A 20510-nucleotide genomic window follows, 5' to 3' on the forward strand; every position below is an offset into this window, starting at 1 on the left:
AGAGGTCACAGTACCAAATTGCAAAAAAAAGGGTTTTAAAATGCACAAATGCACAAATATGAATTTGAGGTTAATTGCATGGCTTAATAAAATATCACAACAACTTAAAGTGAACATTGCATTATTTACATTAACACAGCCTTTCAAAATCTGTCATCAATCACGTCAACTCCGTCAGAAATTTTTCAAATAAAAATAAATCAGGCATATTTGGTCAGCTTTAACCCTGAGGACCCCTTTGACTTCTTCCTGTCAATGGATGCAGCAATCCAAAACATGGTTTGTAAGTTTTAAATTTTTTTTAAATATTAAGCAATTAGTTGAAATCCCTGTGGTCACGCTTTATGGGTCAACACTGTCTTCAACGTAGGGGTGATTTCAATCAAGAATTTTAGAATCTATGTGGTATTTTGGTTTAGTTTAGTGGCAGCTGGAAAGTGAATAAAATCAAAATGGCTACCATTTACTAGACATGATTAAGTTAAAAAACATGTGTTTGTCAACTCCGTCAGACGTCAACTCTGTCAGATATTGTCTGACGGTGTTGACATGTAAGCTGACGGAGTGGAAAAGTCGCCCAAATACTTATTAAGTTATGTAGAACAACTAGATAACATGATCCTATTATCTAAGTATACATGTTGATTGCTAACATATCTTAAATATCTAAATGCCAAATAACTTTTAAAATTGTTTATTTGTACTGTAGGCAGACATGGCTAGACAGAAACGTCGGTGGAAAGAAAAAGAAACAGAGTACCAGAGAAAAAAGAGAGAAAGAATTAACAGTGACTCAGAAAGCAGAAGAGAACAGTTAGAAAAGGAGAGACAGAGATGGAAGGACAGGGTCCAAAACAAAAAGGTAAAACAAGTAGGAGAATTAGGACCAAGAGCAAAGAGGCAACCCAGAAAGTATTGGAGGAAAGCAAAGAAAAGGTCCAGAGCTATGCAAAATAGACGGCTAAATGAAATAGACCCCCCACCAGAAAGTCCTCTGGACCAGACTGTTGAGGAGCCTACTTCAAGCAGGCGTGCCCTTGCAGCTGAGAGGGAAAGGAGAAAAACCAGGAAAAGACATTCAACGGAGATAAAAGCATTGAAAGAAAAGTTTAAGAAATTAACAAAAGAGCAACACAAACTAAGAAAGCAGGAATGGCGGAAAAAAAAGTGCCAGGAAGAGCCATTGGCCATGTAGATGGAGGAGATGGAAGACGAGTTGGGAGAAGTGGGGGACTCGGTTGAAGAAATGGAAGATTCGGTAGATGAAATGGAAGAGAAGACATTGAAAGGTCCTGAGGGTGCTACTGTTGACACGACTATCAGCAGTATTGAGACAGGGGATTGGCTGGCAGGGGTGTTTGATGATCACTGGTGGTTGGGAAAGTCCATTGATCTAGATATAGAACGCCAAGATGTGAAAGTTGAGTTTATGCATCCTCGTGTTCCTACTGCCAATTTTCACCCAAAACATGGGAGGAGGGATTTCTGTTTTTGTCCAGTGAAAGATTTCATTTTAAAACTGACAGGGACAGCTTGTCCCGTCCAAGCAAGCCGGACCAGGGAACTCTATGCCATAGCCCCGGATGTTATGGACTTCATAGAGCGTAGGCATGTTCAACACCTCTTGTCCAATGCCCATGTCCCACAGGTTAGATAAAGTATTACATACATTTCTAATGCTTGGCTCTAAACTGAAGGCAGTTATGAAAGATAAAATTCTCTCTATATATTTACTTACTTGTTGAGAAAAATTGAAGTAGAACTCATAGAACTTACAGTACCTACCTGAGACCCTATAGAAATAAGATTAATTACCTGTCTCAACCGATGTGTTAAAGTATAGCTGCCATTTCAACCGGTTTACTTTTACAGAAACACTGACGTTATGAGTCTTAATTCTTCACTTTTCATTTTTGCAGTGAGCCTTTGGAAGGAATCAGGAAATAGATGGGGAGAGTTCTAGATCCTGTTATACTTCAATATTTGTACATTAACACTATTACATAACTTTCTTAGTTAGTTCTCAGCTTATTGTGTCCTCTTGCAAATCATTAGTTAGATTTAGTTTAGTGCATATATAGATGACCAATAGAGGACCTCCAGATACATTTGCTCTTTTCTTTTGATATTAGGAACATTTTCACATTTTCATGTGTGCCTTAAATATCCTGTCACCAGATACTATAATACTTGTTTAAAGTTGGATTTACCTTTCCCTTGATACTCTCTCCCTTTGCCATGTCAAAACTAGGTAAAAATCTTTAATCAGTTTGATTCTCAATTAGTTTGTCAACACCGTCAGGTGTGTGTCAACACCGTAAGACGGAGGTTTTTCATTTTTATAAAAAAATGTGAGTTTCTTTTGTTCAACTGAGTGTGTTCATACATTAAAACATCAACTTATCTACATGCATCAGTGTCTTGTGTGCACAAAACTACTGATTGTATATATTAAAAATGAAAAAGTGAGTAAACTAAATCAAAGTAATTTAAAATGGCAAATTCCAAAACAATGTCAAATAATATTAAAAGTGTATACAATGCAATTTATCAATTCACCTTGATAAGACACACCATCTCTACACACTTAAATACTTTACAGGGTTGTTCAGTTGATCAAACACACATAAAAACATATTGTCAGGTGTCGGACGGAGTTGACAAATGTCAAGTTACTAAGTGAGTAAATGTCAATTTTTATGAAAATTGGCTAAAAAAAAACCCTGTTCCTTTTCATGGTATGATAGATGAGACCCGTGTTTATGAAGGTATCCAATTCAAAGTAATGTAGTGTAGGTTTTTTGTTTTTCCATTTTCAAAAGTACTTTTGTCCCTAATCTCAAGAATCAGTGATATATATATATATATATGATATATAATTTATATCCACCATATATATTATATATATTTATACATTACATATATCATATATAGATTACATTATGTATATAAAATGTGTACATATATTATATAGATGCAGAAACGAGTTATTCCTTGTAACACTAGGTTTGCACTGGATGAATGCAGGCTTATTGAGAGCAGGTTGAGGTCATAAAGGAGCCCATAGTTGTGTTAAATACCTATTCTGCCCTGTTTCCATTTCTTCCCGTCAGAGAGCTATGACTGCTGTCCCTCTTTGTCAATAGTATTCTGCATACAAATTGACTTACTAGTGTTACTGTCCCACTTGTATACTTTGTTATTTCAAAAGTTTTCTTTTGTGTGTAATTTCTATTCAAATCCAAACCCTGTAAATAGAACAGTTTAATTAAAATAAAAATGACATCTTGAATTTTTGCAGCACTCATACAGAAAAATCAACAATCTTTAAAACAACAATCCTAAAGTTTCAGGTCTTACACAGCAACCCAATGAGAAATACAGCCCAAATCACAACAGAGTATTTCTCTTGAACTACCTGGACCATCTTTTACATTCATGTACAGGTCTTCATAGTCCACAAATCACATGCTCGTACCTGTAATACAATTTTACACGCATCTGGACAAATAGACATTTACAAAAGTGCAGGGGTATAAAACAATACTGTTAAAAAGTGTTAGCATCTACAGCAAAACCTAGAAGAGCACTGGCTATTTACAAAATCAATGATCAATTGGCACATTTCATTCTTGGTAATAAAGACACAGAGTTAAAATTAACATTTTGTAGAATTACTATGCCTTGGTTTTCACACCAGAGCTAGCTAAAGCCATAATTTTGTCTTCAGAGCCTAAAAGAGAAGCCAAAACAAGTTAAATATCAATGTTCATCCAATAATTTGTATGATTAAAAATTTCAGTTAAATTAAATGTTTATTCTCACCTAAGTTTGCAGTCACTTTTTCAAACTGGCTCAGAGTAGCTGTAGCATTTTCAGTGAGAAAGGTCTCATCCTCCGAAGTGAGCTGTCCAGAAACAGAAATAATGCATGATGTTTAAAATGTTACAGCTCCTTTTGAAGGCCTGTTGTAGCAAGCTGGCTAAAAAAAGTTATGTGGACTCATGAGCACAAGCCTCTGAATCATCCATGAACCAGTGGAAACATCACATCTCTGCTGCCTGTGAGTGGTCCTCACCGTCTCTCCAAGTTTTCTCAAGGCTGTGAGGATTTCCATTTTCTGCTGCGTGTACACATCCCGTGACAATTTCCCCACCATGACATCTCGGTCCATCTGTGCAAAATATCACACGCTAGTTTGACAATTTTCAGGCCAAGCAACACACATAACCACAGATGAGTGATTGCGCACGTGGATTAAACAACAACAAATTGTGCATTATACAAAAAACATAAAACTTTGGGAAGAAGCAGGGAAGGAATTACAGTCTCTTAGTATCAACAGGTTCTCTGTGGAGAGCTTGTACAGCTTCAAGTACCCCGGTGTAACCTGGTGTTATTTCCCCCCCCTAAAATGGGATTTCATTTCACTGGAATGGTTTGGAATTTCCATGTGACAAATCAAATTGAATAATTGACAGACATTTTGATTGATTGATTGATTGATTGATTGATTGATTGATTGATTGACATTGCAGTGCAAACCTCTGCTAGTCTGGTTCTCAGCTGTGCTGGCTGCTTCTTAGCAAAAAGTCGGATCACTTCTGGCGTTTTAAAAGCTTGGCTGATGGCAGCCTGGATTGCCTGATGAAGACAGAACAATTGGAAAAATTGTAACATTTCACAAATCACTGTTTAAACTGGATTATTTTAATATACTTGTTCCATAAGCTATACCCTCTATAAGTTATCCTCAAAAACACAGTAGTTGCACATTATCAACTGATTGTCCATACCAGCTGCATTCCACTGAGTTCATCCACAAGTGTCATGTTTCCTGTCATGATCTTCTTCAGAGAGTCATTGAATTCACTCAACTGTTCCAAGGTTTCCTTTTTTGTCTCCTCATACTCTTCCTCATCCAGTTCTTCTCTGGAATGAACAAATAAATGACCAACTAACAGAGGTAAAAGGGAAATATGGAGAAGTACTTTCTGACATAGACTAGATCATTACTTGTCAGCTATATACCAGCCAAATTTGGTAATTCAGCAAAGAATTTGAATGATATGATAAATGTCTCTAAATGCACCTGCATTCCTCCAGATCCTGAAGCTGCTGCATCAGTCTGTCAAGTTGCTCTTCCATATTTTGCCTCAATTTTCCAGTTTCGGATTTCCCGCGAGAAGCCATAGTTAGTTAAAATCTTTTTTCCAACCTATGGAGAACGCAAAACAGAATAAAACAGTCAACAGATCTTTCTAGGCATTAGTACCAAAGTATGGCACAAAGAAAACTTTACGTCAAACTAGCATGCTATGTAGACTTCATCAGAATGGCGTTGTTGGAGCTAGAAGTAAACAAAAAAACACTGTTCAACATTTAGCAAAACCACCACTGTCAAACTGTCGATTAATATTTTTGTTGTCAGCTCAGACTGTGCTATAACTAAAGACTGTATCAAATAGCTACAACAGCTAAAGTTGTTTAGTTAGCTTAATAGATACCTAGCATGCTAAAAGAATACGTCTCACCCGGGACTCGTTTTGTAACAGTTTTAACGTTGAATTAGTCGTGCAATGAGTTGAATAGTTGCACCAGCTTGACGAATATACAATAAAATTAACTGAATCATTGAATTGGAATTTCTCGGAAAAATAACTACCTTCAAGAACGGTTACAAAATCTTTAGTGTTTGTCGAGGCATTTGGTTTTTGGATATGTGATTGTGAACGTAGCTAGCTCAGCAGTGTGGGTCGGTGTGGGTGCGGCCCTCTTTTTCCTGGTCGAGTCTGTCCAATCACATTTCTTGCTCTTAACGTAACGTCTTAACGTCGGAAGCAGACTAAGGTGATCTCCTCCTGGTAGTACAATGACTATTTCATTATTTATCGTTCTCTATGTTAGAAAACGCCTCTTTTAGCTGTACAAGATCAATTTTGAGTTAATTATTCGTCACTTCAGTATCCGGTACCAACCGACAAGCTCGCGTTGCCTGGTTACAGATAAAGCTAACGTTAACTACATTTGCTTTTTTTCCTAGGATCGCGAAGGCATAACCCGCCCTACTCTCCCTCTGATTGGCTAGTACTCATTGCCTTCGTTGGTTGGGTTGGGTTGGTTAGGTTTAGGCAAGATGAGTGGGGTTTGTTAGGGTTAGTGTAATAATGGCAGGGTAAGCCAATTGGAGGCAAAGTAAGGCAGAGTAGGGCGGGACATGCCTTCACCATCCTTGAAAAAAAATAAGTTATCGCTCGTCGCCTACGGTTTGGAGCTAGCTAGCGTTAGCTAACCAAACTCACCATATAGTTTCATTTTCCCAACGCGTTTAACTCATATCACATAACATATTTAGTTTAGTGTAGCTGATACAGAGCTTCCCCTCAAAGGGAGAGGGATATTTGACATTAAACAGTTAACGTTTCCCCAGCTTACTAACGTAGCGTTAACAGTCTTGTTTTCTTCCCCATGTTCGCTGTTGTAGTGTAAACACAGCCCCGGTATGAGGCATGGACGGTCAAAATATAACCAAAGTGGTCCTGCTGTCGTGCGGGTCCTTCAACCCGATCACCAACATGCACCTGAGGATGTTTGAACTGGCTCGAGATCATCTGGAAGACACAGGTTGAGTGAAACGAGAATTAGATCCTTTAAGAAAACTCAGGCTGATATCTCAAAACCTAAGCAAAACCATCTGCTTGGCTTCCTATCAAAAGTGAAATTATTTACCGGTATTATGCAGGAGAATGTCCTCGTCATCACATATTACATTATCAGGTCATTATTACTAATGCATGCATATGTCTAATTAAAAAAATTAATTGTTGAAATTATTAGTTACTTTATGTTGTGTTGGGTAGTGTATGTGTAAAGTAACTAGTAATTATAGCTTTCAAACTAATCTGGTAAAGTAAAAAGTACAATAATTCCCTCTGAAACACAGTTGATTGAATTAAGCTATTAAAGGGATAGCGCAGAGTTTTTGAAGTGGAGTTGTATGATGTAGTCATTGAATTACCAGAGGAGATGGTGGTCAGCACGCCCCCAGTTTGGAGAAGCAGGCAGGAGTACAACAGCAGTAATTTTACCTCGCAGAACACGGAATTTGCTGGTCTAAAATGAAAGTAAATTGTCAAAGGAGTCTGGTGACTTTGAAGAAAGCAATTCAACGACTTCAGTTCCCTGCTTCCCCAAACTGGGCATGCCGACCGCCATTTACTGTAGGTAATACACTGATTATGGATAAGTACCTCATACAATTCCACTTGAAAAACTCAGAACAATCCCTTTAATAAGCATAATGGAAATATGCAAGTACCTCAACATTGTTGACAAGTACCACACACAAATCTTAATTTGAGTGAGCAAACTCTTTGCAAGTATTAATTTTTAATTCATCATATGAATTTAGAGTAATGTGTAGATAACACAACAATTAACAGTTTACTGCATCTGCTGTGTGATCATTACTGTAAACCATCTGTTCACACCACTTCCTTAATGTCTAAGGTCAGTACAGGGTGGTGAAAGGCATCATCTCTCCGGTGGGTGATGCCTATAAGAAGAAGGGTTTGATTGAGGCCTGCCACCGTCTGGAGATGGCCAGATTGTCCACGAAGAACTCAGACTGGATCACAGTAGATTCCTGGGAAAGCTCGCAGCCAGAGTGGGTGGAGACGTGCAAAGTTGTTCGGTAAGTTAACAATAGTGGCAGTGCCTGTGCTTGCTACCTGTGCTTAAATTAAAGTGCCCATATCATGAAAACTGTCACTTTTTCTGGGATTTGGGGTGTTATTTTATGTCTCTGGTGCTTCCACACACATACAAACTTGGGAAAAAACTATCCATGCTGTTTTGAGTGAGATACGGGTTTCTGAATGTCCTTTGCCTTCAGTCTCCAGGTGAGCTGTTCAAAATCTGCACGGCTTTCTACGTGACTAGCTGAGATGAGGTGGCTAATCCTAGCACATGCTAGCACTAGCATTCTAGCTTGTTCTCATTTGCAAAACACTGCTACAACACACACTAGTTCACCATAATCTACAAAAGAATTACTCACATGTCCCTGTTCTGCAGGTATTCCACAAGTGTGCCCTCATTTAGAAGAAGTCTCCCAGCTAATCCTGCCTTGTACTGACCAAAGTTGGAAAAAAGAGTGATCTCGCTGATGTGATCTTACCTAGCTACTCTGTAGCTAAAACAGAGACCTAAACACACAGGGTGAAAAGAGGATCTATAGCAATGTGCAGTACAACAAAAATATGTTTAAAAAAAAAGGTGAAACCATGTAAATCTTTTCTGGTACAACAAAATATCAAAACACAAGTATGAACCTGAAAATGAGCATAATATGGGTTCTTTCAAGGTGTGAGGGTATCTGCCAAAACAATCTCAGACACTGTCAGAAATTCCAGTATTTCCTTAATCAGAGTTTACTTGCTTGCTGTTTTCCTCTAATTCATCTTCGTCAATGACCACACCTTAAAGGACAATTCCGGCGCAAAATGAACCTTGGGGTTAATAACATATGTGTTACGAGTCCAGTAGCGTTTTTTGGCACGGGCGATGCAGGCAGGCGCCTGGGGTAACATTTTACCATGACACATGGGGGGGGGGTGCATGAGCACTGTGCTTTCAGTTTCAGGCCCGCTGTGTCAAGGAGTAAACCTCTATATATGGACGCCTGCTCTACCAACTGAGCTATCTGTGCGACCCACGCAATTGTTTTTTAAATGTTCCCATCGCAGTGTCCAGACTGCGGACTCACAGGGCAACCTACAGAAAATAAAGGGAAATGTTAAGCCTAACTTAAAGTAAAATTTTGATTTAAAATCCTGTATTTGCACAAAGAAAACCTTAATTGTAGCTAGTAATTAAAGGGATGTATTTAGTGCAAAGCATAATCACAAAAAATACATTTTACTCCAGAGTTTGAGGACATTTATATGTTGTAATCCACATTCAACAGAAGTGTGTGGGCTGGATACTGACTGTTATAGTGCCAATATGACTAATATTTCCTGTATGGGAAACTGTCTGCAACGCAGTTAGCTTTTGATGCCATGTTCATTTTGTCTGTATCCACTTAGGCATCACTATGACGAAATGCTTGCAGCAGAGCAGAACAATGATGCCGTGGACACGGTCAAGTGTGCGAAAAAGAGACGCATAGAGGAGAATTATTTTGAGGATTCATCCTATCACAAAAGGAGAGGTAGGCCATGTACAAATGTGTAACTGAAATATTGTTCTTTTCAACTCCTCCCTTCTCCAATCCCTGATTCCAGACTAGTTTAACCCGGCCTCCACTGGTTTCATTATTGTATTCAGTTGAATTCATAACAGGGGACAATGGTGTTGGGGTGTGTTGGGTGACACCCGTCACACACCACTAACAGTAATGACAGGCAAGGTATAAGCGTTGTTGCAGCAGTGACACAGACACTTTGTGGTTTTACAACATTCTTTACCTTAATGGCAAGTTTAAACTGCACAGGATTTTAAACATGAGCAGGAGAAGTGCATGCTGTCCTCAGTCATAACTATTATTGACACCTAATTACAATATGTTTTTAGATGAGTTTGCAGAGCACTGATCGGTTGAAAAACTGTAAATCACTTGAATCTAGCTGAAGTGGCTTCCCAGCAATGACCTCCATCATAACGAAACAAAACTTTGATATTAAACAGGCTACATTTGTAATTTCTCTTGTTAAATATTTATGTTGTAAAACTGAATATATTTCTTCTTAGCACTTTTTTTTTATTCTGTGTTTAATTTTCTCATTGCTAGTTTATGTGATCCCACTCTCTGTTTTTATTTATTTAATTTTATCATTTGTATTTGTTCTTTTCTCCTTAAAACACGTATTAACTGTGGTAAGACATACAAATGAGATTTATTGATGAACTGTTTTCCTCTTTCTTCATGCTCAGATGGCCCTCAGCTGATGTTGCTGTGTGGGGCCGATGTCCTGGAGTCGTTCGGGGTCCCTAACCTGTGGAAGCAGGAGGATATCGCTGAGATTGTGGGCCGCTATGGTTTGGTTTGCATCAGCCGCAGCGGCAGTGACCCCCACAAGTTCATCCACCAATCAGACATGCTGTGGAAGTATCGCAAGAGCATCCATATGGTCCAAGAATGGGTGACCAATGAGATCTCAGCCACTCACGTGCGCCGGTCGCTGCGTCGTGGGCGGAGCATCAGATACCTGCTCCCAGACAACGTGGTTGATTACATACGAGAGCACAGGCTCTACAGCGATGAGAGCGAGCGGAAAAATTCAGATGTAGTTCTAGCACCACTTGAGAGATACAAGGGTGCCTCCTCAAGCTGAGGAAGTTAATTCCTGCAAAAACAGAGGTGTAAGCTGTCTACACTAAGTGCTGTGTGTTCACTGAGAATCTAAAACAAATCAGACACAATTCAGACCACCAGTGCCTACTATACAGAACAGTCTTTTCTAGCAATGGGTGTTGTTTTTTAAGAAGACAAATCTACATAGACTATGCTCAGTGAAGTGATTTAGTAACAATTAAAGCAATGGTGGTTCTTGTGATTTGATGCCCCTGCAGTTTCAGAGTGCAATTCACTTAGACATTTCTGTTGTAAATATGCACAGCTGTACACAGGGCATTAGTTCTGATAACATTACTCATGATCAAAACCTAGCGAGCCGACAACATTGCTACAGCCAAACATCAAGCAAGTGCAACAACACAAGACACAGCAAGCCAACTAATAATACTTAGTTCATCAGCAATATGGCCGGGTCAAAGTCTTGCAGCCTTTATTTCGCAAATCTCTCGCCAATGACTAAAAACCATCCGTGTATAACTTATGCCCGTTGGCCTCTTGCTCGGTCATTCTCCTTTTCTCTTCTTAGCTTCCTCTGTCATTGGCCTTTTTGGTCTCTCTGCCTCTTCGATATTGTCCGTAGAGGTTTCTGGTTAGGTTAAATCAGGTTATTTTGCATGCTCACTGCTCCCCTCCAGCTTCAAGCTGTTATTTTAAGTGGGTGTAGCTGTGTGGTAATAACTGAGCAGCAGTTCAACCAGCAAATCTGTGGTTATTGAACTAGGGATTCACAATTTTGTATGAAGAAGTCAGCATACAGGGTGTTTGTTGTTTCATGAACTATAGTTAAAAACAAATTCATTTTAGTGTTTTTACATTCTTGCTTCAGTAAACTCTCTCAACTCCTCATGTACTTCCTTAGGCAAAACCAGGCGATATAACTTCTAGCTTATAACATGTTTACTTAGTGTAGTGCTGCAGATTGGAAAGTGAAAGTGTGGTTGGTATTGACTGGAGATGAAATAAACAACCCTTTTGGTTTTCCACCTTTGGGAGCTTTTTGTTGCTTTTCCGATGCTATTGTCACATATATAAGAAACTTATATCATCCTCAGTTAAGGAAGTGCCAAATCGACACCTTTCTGTTGGATTAAAATGCTGTTTGTCAGCGGGGTTGATTTATTTTTCAAGTAATCATTGCTGACAGAAGATAAAGTAACGTAGCCAACTAAAGACTCATTGTGATAGCAGTGTTTTGACATAAAGGTATTACGATTACATCATATTAGCATCCGAGTGCATGCCTTTTATTGTTAAAACAATGATGTAAGATTGCTTTCAAAACCTGAATATAGTATTCAAACTCAAGTTAACACTTAACAGTAACTATCAATAATTTCTAAATGGATAGTTAATCCAACTTTAGTTAATACTTATTTTACTGTTAACAAACAGTAACATGGTTTATGTTTACTAAGTATTAGTTATGTTAAAATGTATGTTATTTTATCATTAGGGAAGTGTAATATACAATAATTAAGTTTACTAATTTAGATAGTTAATGCTTTGTCAATGGTCAATACTTGTTTAGTAAACGATCTATAAACATTATTTGGATATTTTTTATGAAGTTTAGAAATGTGCATTCTCTAATTTTATGTATTAACATCATTGCTCTGATTGGATGTAAAACTTCCCGCTTCAAATGCAACCAATAACTGGCATTGATCTGGTCTTGGTCTTGGTCTTGACTTAGTCTCGATGCAGTCTGGTCTGGAGGATGACTGGGTCTCGGTTGGTCTAAATAAATATAAATATATAATATATATTTAAATATAAATCTAAATAAGGTTTATTGATGCTTTTACAAAAGTTTTTTAACCATTAACAAGGTATTATAAGCATCAGTTGCAACTTTAAAGTAGCCATCTAAATAATGTGTTGGTTTACAAACACTTTATTAAAGGTTTACAAATCATTTGGTAATAATTAACAAGTACTTAATACAATATATAAAATGTTATGTTGTGTCAAACAACCTGTTAAAATGATATAAATTATAGCATTAGTCCTACTAATGATTAGTAAACAACATTTGATTGTTTTTTAACGGTACAATAACTATTAACTGAAGTTAAATCAACTATCAATTTACCATTTATTAGTGATGATTATTATAAAATGTTGCAAAGATACTAGATAATAGATTGATTCCTATTATGTCAAAAAAACATGCTTCTTAAAACAGTAAATGCGTCACGTGCCTATGACAGATGGGGAGTGTGGGAAACAACCTTGAAAAGGTTTTTCCACATCACAAGTCATGAGGAGGAAAAACTACCGTAATGTTTTGATAAGCTGTATGTTTTGTTTTCAATCAGAGTCAATTCCCTTCATGCTGCAAGCATGACAGCAGATGCCAGAATTCTTTTCCTCATTTTACAGATAGGTGTGCCATTTTTATATATACGTATGTTATCATCATAAAAGCAGCAGGTGTTTGAAGCCAGGGAAGGTTTCAGTTAGATTTGCACAACTGAAAAAGGGGACTTGGCTTACACATATATTGCTAACTTGGAGAAAAAAACAAACATTTTACGTATTTCAGAATTGTACTTATCCACAACTGTAGGAGTGATCAGTTTTGTGATGTTCTCTTTTTTTATGCATTAAGTTGTATCACAGAAAAGATTTTGAATTATTGTAATGTGACAGATAAAAGACAAAGATACCAAACAAGAGGGATCATAAATAAGCCTTCCTCCAAATGTTAAAGTCAACATTATTTTTCCTTGTATGTTTCTTGCTTGGGTGTGCAATTAATGTGTGACATATGTGGCAAATTATGAAGGGTTTATTATTCTGTGAACTTTGTGGTGAGACCAGTCTGACGTGTCTGGCTTCTTGGCACGGAGAGCAACTCCCTCACTTTCACGTGGTCCTCAGGCGTCAGCGTATGAGGTAGAGGCACACCTACCTTTATACCTCCAGATTGTTCACAAAACAACATCTTCTCAGCCTGTTTTCAGAACGCCTCACCAGCCCAGCAGTTTGAGGGTCACATTTTATTCACACACATCTCAGGAGGAAAGGAAGAAAAAAAAGACCATCAAAATGCCAGCCAGCCTCTGTGGTACATGGGACATAATCAGCAATGTCAACTTTGAGGGCTACATGATTGCACTGGGTAAGTCCTTAAAGCAGTTTTTAGTCCAAACGTGTTCTCCAGTATTAAATCTGTGTTGAGTGACCCGAGGTGTTTGCATTTATATTGCGCTGACGTAAATTATGCTGTGAAATGATGCAGTTATAACTATATACATCATAAAATAAAGCACTAGGGGGGGCGACCTCTAGCTCACCCAGAAAGTAAGTACGCCCCGTGCGGGCTGAGTCCTTTGCAGCGGCCTGGGTTTGAGTCTGACCTGCGGCCCTGTGCTGCATGTCATCCCCCATCTCTCTCCCACCTTTCGTGTCTATCCACTGTCACTATCAAATGAATAGAAAAGCAAAAAAAAAAATCTTAAAAAGAATAATAAAGCACTAGGAGTGAATACTTAGTGCTGTGATTTTGTAACAGTGCTATTTATGGTAAGCATATGTGGGAGGGAGATGTCTCTGTAGCCTTTGGATTTTGTCCCCCAGATTTTTACTCTGTACACTCAAGGGAAAAGCTTCCTCTACTGTTCCAGGTATCCCCCGTCCTGTCCGAAAGATTGCTCTGAAACTGAAGCAGAGGAAGGTGATTGAGCAGCAGGGGGACCAGTACGTCATCAAAACTGTCAGCACCTTAAAAAACTACACCATCTCCTTTAGAGTTGGTCAGGAGAAAAAGGAGTTTACCCAGGGACTGGACAACAGACATGTTAAGGTGAAGATGAATAGCTGATGATTTGTGTGTTCAAAGTGATAACGAGCATAATGATTGCACATGTTGTAATTCATTTGATGTGTTTTACATTTTATTTGGGCTACTTAACTGGTTCTGTGTTATGATTTACACTCTCTCTCTCTCCATCTCTGCCACCTGTGCAGTCACTGGTGACATGGGAGGAGAATAAACTGGTGTGTGAACAGACTGGAGAGAAGAAGAACCGGGGCTGGGCTCATTGGATTGAAGAGGACAAGTTACATCTGGTAAGAATATAGACAATTTAATTATTTGTTCCACATAATGCCCAAAAATAAATTTATAAACTGTTCCACATATACTTTCATGTGCGTTTTAATAACATTTTAGTAATAAATATTTTCTGTGACCTATTACCGCTCAGGAGCTCTACTGTGAAGGCGAAGTCTGCAGGCAGGTTTTTAAGAAGAATGTGAAAGGGGAAGAGGAATGAAAGTTGTATTTCTGGGGAACTTACTGAATGATGAAAGGCACCATGTGTTAGATCCACCACGCTAAACCCTGAAAAACAAAAACACACGAAAAGTTAAGTTTGTGGTATTTCCTAATGCGACTCCAGTGCTCAGTCTGGGAGAGAACATCTTCCCTGTCAGGATATAGATTTACACCACTAGATGGCATCACTGTATTATGTTTCAGAAACAGGGCTACACTGGTCTAGTGTAGTACTGTAAGTGGTGCTTGGCCTTGGATAAGAAAATGTACAGGACATCAAGTCTGTTTTTGGCTCCTTTAAGCTGGAAAAAGACTCAATGCAGGCTCTGTTTTATTTCCTTTAAATCCCTATCTGATGAAGCACATTTTTTGGCGATCAAATTTTTTTTTTAATTTATGAAGTAAATTCAAAATACCACATTTTGTTTGCACTGGCTTGTGCTGTCCATTTCTCATTGTTGAAGCTATTTGTAAAAAATAAAAATCTCTTAATGTGCATATAATTATATCTGGTGTAGTAGCCTATGTGTCGAATACAGTTTTATGAACTTTGTATAATAAAATGAACTTTGAAAGAAATCTGAAGTGGAATATTTTGTCGTTTATTAGCTATTCCTTCTTGTTATTCTATCTTCAGTAAAATAACCAATCGTATTGTTCTAATTGTATGCTATTTGATTCTCTTACTCATAGATCTGGCCAGTCTCATGTCATCTCTATTCATCCCACAAGTAATGATGAGGCAGAAACTGTGATATACAGTAATTAATCTGTGATTTAATGCAATGGGACTGTATACTCTAGCTGATCTGTCATGTAGAGCTTCTAGTGTTTTGACTTGCACTAACCTCCCAGCACCACTGGAGAGTCCTATTAAAATCTCTTGTAGTGACCTTTTCATCCACACTGAGTTTAATAAATAACCTCAGAATGTGCTATGTATTTTTTAAGGGAGAAAGGGAATCAGAATCAAAATGAGATTTATTGCCAAAGTAAGTTTCCACTTGCATGACGTTTGGCTTTGCTGAATACAATGAACATATGAAAAGGGAATAAACAGTAGAGCAAGGTACTGCAACAGCTGGCAATCAATCCATTAGTATGGCAAACAATTACATTGGCACAATAACATACACAGATATATCACAGGTGAAATGGTACATTTATCTGTGCGACACAGTGAAGCCCATCTGGTGAAGCCTCCACAGTAGGCTCTTAGGTCACGTGACATTGTGTAGAACCAAAATGGCTGCAGCTGTATTTTGACGTATAATAGCTAGCTACTTTTCTTTTTGTTTCATTCTTGGTAGAAATCTAGCAAACGTTGGACTTCTTGAAGGAACTGTATCTACCCGCTCTCTGTATGCTGGCGTCCTAGATTTTAATCTGAAAGACAATCAAGATCGACACTTATTTGTTTAACGAGTTGGACTATGCATATTTAGTTCTTACACAGGCGAGCTAGCTGGCTCTGGCTGGCACACATTAAAGCCGTTGAAAGTGAAATAGCGAGCTAACCTAGCTGCGATGGAGGAGTTAAGCGCAGATGAGGTAAGGGACAATTGAGACTCAAAAGGAGTTCCGCAAATTAATGTGTCTCTATTTTGCTAAAGTTATAATTTTCCTTTCGGACCTCATGTCAAATGGTTTGCCACTAGCCGACTTGCTACTAGCTAGCTCAGAGGCTAGCATCGTCTGAACTGAAGAAATGTATCCGGGAGAAAACCCCCCATTTAACGCTTGTTCAACGCCAGCATAATAAGTTTGACCCCTAAGATGTTTATGTAGGAGAGTCAGTTAGTATAACTGAGTGAACGAACTAGTTAGGTTAAATGTGTTCGTATATTTCTGTCACCGTTGCCAATATGTTGATTTAATTTAGCCGGCGCAAAATGCTTGCTAACTAGCTAACATAGCCAATGCTATAGCTAAATACTTTGCACAAACTGACCCATGGATTACATTGCTTAACAATTGAATTCATATAAAAACATAGCATTAGTTTTACCGTACGTGTTTTTACACGTATTTTGACAGATAACTTTAATTGTCGTGTACTGAGTTTATTTGGCATGTTTTCCTGCGGTAACGTTAAGCAAGCTGACAGTTGCTAACGTTGTTTTGCTAACAGCCAAAAAATTAGCCTGCGAGACGACTCAGCATAAAAAGCCCACCATTGTGCAACCATCTGTGGGCCGACTATGTGACCACTGAACTGTTCCCCTTGAACCACTCATAAACAAGTGTTTTTTTCTTTGTCATCTTGTAACGTTACCCGTATTTAGCTACCCTAGAAGTGTGCTGTTGATTTACTATAGTAATGATCCTATGTCGAGTTGCACGATTATACCTATACTCACATCTGACGTCAACATAATGTAGGTTATGTTGTTTCTATTCGACAAGGCTTGTATTTTACATTTAAAACCGACGAATGAAAACCGATCACTGCTTCACTATGTCTTCTGTCTGGGGCTAATTTTGCTTTAATAGCCAAGTAAGTGTTTGCACATACAAGGAATTTGACTCCAGATTTTTGTTGCTCTCTAAGTACAAACACAGAAATAGACATATGGCTAAAAAGAAGGACAACACATGTGACGACTATTAGATTTACGTTTGTGTATATACAGTATATATAAAGTGTAGATTACACATGGATATGCGTACACATATCTAAAGAAACAGCTCTGTGAGGATTGTAAACAAAATACAAGAGGGAAATTCAAAAGTGCAAATTTTACTGGAACAAATAATTATAAATAAACAGGTTGCCCTTTTTAGCTGTATATATCTAATTAACAAAGATGGGTAATGAAGAAATCATGTCACATTACATTTCTTGTCTTATCCAGACTGATTGTGGCAATCATTACACATACATCTTTAACATACATTAACATAAATAAATCATATGTACATTTTAACAATATAGGTTAATATTATATAGAGCTTTCCAGTGAGCTTTCATAGTACTTTTAGTGAATGTGTAAATTTGCTGATATGTTCATTTAAGATCCGCAGAAGGCGACTGGCACGACTGGCCGGGGGACAGACATCACAACCCAGCACCCCTCTCAGCACACCCCTGACATCCCCACAGAGAGAGACTCCCCCAGGACCCCTCCCTGGACCCTCAGGTGTTGTACCCCAGCCCCTGCCACCAGCTGCCTCTCAATCATTGGGGCTCAATGTCCACAGTGGTACCCCAGCCACGTCTCCTATGGGCACCTCCGGTAAGATCTGAATAAGATCAGGTTTCGTGCTGTATTTAACCATTTTGTCATAGTAACTGTTATTGCAGGAAAAACTTTAATCGATCAATTTTTATTTTTCACATGAAATTGCACAAGGTACAATTTCAGTGAAATGTTATTTAGGTAAATACTTGCGATTTAGGATTAATGTTAACAACAGGCCAAGAGCCACTCCGCTTTCTCAGGTTGTCACCCTAGAGTTTTTATTGTTAACCTATTTTATGATCTAACTCTGTCATCCTTATCGTCCTGCAACATCATCTCTGAGGCTTGGAAGATACAAAAAACAAACATTGGTTGTTGGATTTTGAGTGCAACACTAAAAGGGACTTTTTACATTTGTGACCTTGATATTTGAACAGCCAACAACCAGTCATACACCCATGACACTAACACAAACAGCAGCAGCCTGTTGTGTAGGCTTGCTGTACAGAGTTGATGCTTTTATGCATTGGTCTGGAAAATACACTAGTGAGCCATGTATGGATAAAGTGACAATTTCCTGGCATTGTTTGTTGGTATGCATAGATGTGGTGTTGTTGCTATACAAGGCTGCCTTTCATGGCTTGTAGGGCTGACTTTTCATAATCAGGGAAATTTGTGACTTTAGTATTGGCAGTTTCACAGACCTTCATTGCATATTAATGTATTTCTTATGAATATTGTCCTTGACACAACCAAAGTAAACATTTTTTAATTTTTTATTTAACTGTTGGTAATTATATGATTATTGTACAACCAGGAGTGAGTTGTTAAGTCCAGCCCTTCACCCACACTAGGATCCTGGGTGTTAATCAGCTTTCTCTCTACCTGTTTGCTTTAATCAGGGCTTATAAAGGTATAGCACACCATGTTGATCAAAAACAACAATCTGAGCCTTTGGTAACCTAGTGAGGCTAAACAATTTGTCTTTCAATAAACAATGGTCCTGTTATAAAAATAAAACTAAGTAGCTACTGTAAAAGTGTGATACCATATTGTACAAAAACTAAATCCAAGGCATCATAGCATGATGAATATAAAATAAAACTAAGAAAAGACATGACGGACTAAAGTCAAAGGCTCCACAAAAATTGAAATGTAATAGACACATTTTTAGAGCAGACCTAGTAGCTTAAACTGTCTTTGTGAACCTTATCTCCTCTGGTAGGTCTCTGCAAAGTGCAAACCAATGTAAAACCTTCAAAGGTGCTCAGTTGTGGTGTTTTTCTTTTGCAGGTGTGGCATATGGTAGTCAGAGCAGCGAGGGTGTGAGCTCCCTCTCCAGCTCCCCCTCCAACAGCCTTGAGACTCAGTCCCAGAGTCTGTCTCGATCGCAGAGCATGGACATTGACACTGCCCCCTGTGAAAAGAAGTAAGAGTTTTTCATGACATGTTGTAATAATCAGTTCAAAATATTTTTTTTAAACGATACTTCATCAAAAATCTGACTACCAAAAACAACTCTTTTGTGGGTTTAACAGCTGGCTGTAAAATGGATATGGTTTTCTCCATCATGGAGAACAGAGTCTATGGTCAACCTGAATTATATCAGTAACAATATATTCCAATGGTGGCAAGTTTTCATGATTCGCACCAAAAAACTGAAACGTTTGGAACGTTTACAAGATGACCACAGAGATGCATTAAAAATCACAGATTGTTTTTATGTAACCGTGTAACAACATTCAAGAGTGACTAGCTCCTTTTGAAATTACTTCAAAGTTGTATTCTTCTTGTGATTATTTGTAGCGCAAATATGAATAGAAATTAGTGTTTCATAGCATGACCACATTTGCTCTTACTGGCTCTGGTTATGAAGGTTGTTATGAAAGAGACAAGACAAATGTGACATTTTATACGGACCATTGAGGTTTGACTGTAAGCATGGTCTGCTTAGGCATGAAGAAATTTTCTAAGCACTGCACCTCTGTCTTATTTCAGCATGTCCCAGGTGGATGTGGACTCAGGGATAGAGAACATGGAGGTGGAGGACAGTGATCGCAGGGAGAAGAGGAACTTGACTGAAAAGGTAAACAGCAAGAATGAACATTACTCAAAAGAGAGGGTCTTTTTTATATTGAATTACTTAGCCTACTTGACTTTGATCATGCCCATTTTGAGATTAACTGAGTCTTTAAATGAGTAACTAAAGTAAAGGAATCTTGGGTATTTATAGAAGGTGATTAGGGACTTTCCGCAGGTGCTATTCTCAGTTTCGTTTTCAATTATTTCAGTTCATCGATACATACCTGTTTCTTGAGTAATCATGAGATGATGATTGGTATCATGATAATCAGAGTAATGCTAGTCCATTTAGTTTACTCTAGATTGTGATCAAACCCTCAGTGTTGTCTCGCTATTTCTGCACCTCAGGAAACCTCTGCAAATTCAGATGTCTCAGAAGAACAAGCGCTGCAGCTCATTTGTAAAATCCTTCGCGTATCGTGGAAGGAGCAGGATAGAGATGTCATCTTCCTCCCTTCACTAGCTGCAGAGTTCCACCAGAACCCTAAAGATGGTATGTCACTGAATAACGTCTTTATCTCTGTCATGATAATGAGCTGAATGACTATGAAAAGGCAAAGCTTTGTTTACAGCTCACTTCCTACATTTGATAACTTGACTGTTT

The 20510-nt window shown here is 38.2% G+C and overlaps 4 protein-coding genes across 10 annotated transcripts in view; 3 read left to right on the plus strand and 1 right to left on the minus strand.

The window, feature by feature from the left end:
* The first annotated feature begins 252 nt into the window (after positions 1–252).
* nmnat1 (nicotinamide nucleotide adenylyltransferase 1) lies at positions 253–13396 on the plus strand. Of its 4 annotated transcripts, XM_032521641.1 has the most exons (6): positions 5771–5864; positions 6485–6624; positions 7510–7693; positions 9090–9214; positions 9937–10365; positions 13316–13396. In XM_032521641.1, the coding sequence occupies exons 2-5, from the start codon at positions 6510–6512 to the stop codon at positions 10335–10337; spliced, it is 825 nt and encodes a 274-aa protein (XP_032377532.1). In that variant the 5' UTR covers positions 5771–5864; positions 6485–6509; the 3' UTR covers positions 10338–10365; positions 13316–13396. The 4 variants fall into 4 exon arrangements, with proteins under 4 accessions (XP_032377531.1, XP_032377530.1, XP_032377532.1 ...); XM_032521640.1 differs by lacking the exons at positions 5771–5864; positions 13316–13396 and adding an exon at positions 253–283 and having other exon boundaries at positions 9937–11347; XM_032521639.1 differs by lacking the exon at positions 13316–13396 and having other exon boundaries at positions 5756–5850; positions 9937–11345.
* lzic (leucine zipper and CTNNBIP1 domain containing) lies at positions 3241–5915 on the minus strand. Of its 2 annotated transcripts, none has more exons than XM_032521644.1 (7): positions 5666–5915; positions 5093–5218; positions 4797–4932; positions 4546–4644; positions 4079–4174; positions 3826–3907; positions 3241–3733 (listed from the first exon to the last, which is right to left on the minus strand). In XM_032521644.1, the coding sequence occupies exons 2-7, from the start codon at positions 5191–5193 to the stop codon at positions 3678–3680; spliced, it is 570 nt and encodes a 189-aa protein (XP_032377535.1). In that variant the 5' UTR covers positions 5194–5218; positions 5666–5915; the 3' UTR covers positions 3241–3677. The 2 variants fall into 2 exon arrangements, with proteins under 2 accessions (XP_032377535.1, XP_032377534.1); XM_032521643.1 differs by having other exon boundaries at positions 5535–5767.
* Positions 13322–15010, plus strand: rbp7a (retinol binding protein 7a, cellular). Its single transcript, XM_032521645.1, has 4 exons — positions 13322–13484; positions 13990–14168; positions 14333–14434; positions 14572–15010. Exons 1-4 carry the CDS (start codon positions 13412–13414, stop codon positions 14638–14640), a joined length of 423 nt encoding a protein of 140 aa, XP_032377536.1. The 5' UTR covers positions 13322–13411; the 3' UTR covers positions 14641–15010.
* An 840-nt stretch (positions 15011–15850) lies between these two features.
* The window catches only part of ube4b (ubiquitination factor E4B, UFD2 homolog (S. cerevisiae)), a 23495-nt gene continuing 18835 nt past the window's right edge, over positions 15851–20510 (plus strand). Inside the window, exons 1-5 of one of the 3 annotated variants that reach the window (XM_032521646.1) lie at positions 15851–16193; positions 17659–17878; positions 19118–19253; positions 19823–19910; positions 20255–20399. In XM_032521646.1, coding sequence (XP_032377537.1) covers positions 16170–16193; positions 17659–17878; positions 19118–19253; positions 19823–19910; positions 20255–20399 — 613 coding nt within the window. In that variant the 5' untranslated portion in view covers positions 15851–16169. The remainder of the gene's footprint in view (positions 16194–17658; positions 17879–19117; positions 19254–19822; positions 19911–20254; positions 20400–20510) is intronic. The other 2 variants (XM_032521647.1, XM_032521648.1) reach the window with 2 other exon arrangements.

This window comes from Etheostoma spectabile, chromosome 7, assembly GCF_008692095.1.
Source record: "Etheostoma spectabile isolate EspeVRDwgs_2016 chromosome 7, UIUC_Espe_1.0, whole genome shotgun sequence".
Lineage (NCBI taxonomy): Eukaryota > Metazoa > Chordata > Actinopteri > Perciformes > Percidae > Etheostoma > Etheostoma spectabile.

Excerpts from the sequence above, each read along its gene's own strand:
- lzic (XM_032521644.1), bottom strand. The coding sequence starts at position 5,193 with ATGGCTTCTCGCGGGAAATCCGAAACTGGAAAATTGAGGCAAAATATG. Across the intron at positions 4,933-5,092 it reads CAGGATCTGGAGGAATGCAG|AGAAGAACTGGATGAGGAAG; the intron begins GTGCATTTAGAG and ends TGTTCATTCCAG. Across the intron at positions 4,175-4,545 it reads TGAGAACCAGACTAGCAGAG|ATGGACCGAGATGTCATGGT; the intron begins GTTTGCACTGCA and ends TATTTTGCACAG.
- rbp7a (XM_032521645.1), top strand. The coding sequence starts at position 13,412 with ATGCCAGCCAGCCTCTGTGGTACATGGGACATAATCAGCAATGTCAAC. Across the intron at positions 13,485-13,989 it reads GGGCTACATGATTGCACTGG|GTATCCCCCGTCCTGTCCGA; the intron begins GTAAGTCCTTAA and ends CTACTGTTCCAG. Across the intron at positions 14,435-14,571 it reads AAGAGGACAAGTTACATCTG|GAGCTCTACTGTGAAGGCGA; the intron begins GTAAGAATATAG and ends ATTACCGCTCAG.
- nmnat1 (XM_032521640.1), top strand. The coding sequence starts at position 6,510 with ATGGACGGTCAAAATATAACCAAAGTGGTCCTGCTGTCGTGCGGGTCC. Across the intron at positions 6,625-7,509 it reads AGATCATCTGGAAGACACAG|GTCAGTACAGGGTGGTGAAA; the intron begins GTTGAGTGAAAC and ends TTAATGTCTAAG. Across the intron at positions 7,694-9,089 it reads GAGACGTGCAAAGTTGTTCG|GCATCACTATGACGAAATGC; the intron begins GTAAGTTAACAA and ends GTATCCACTTAG.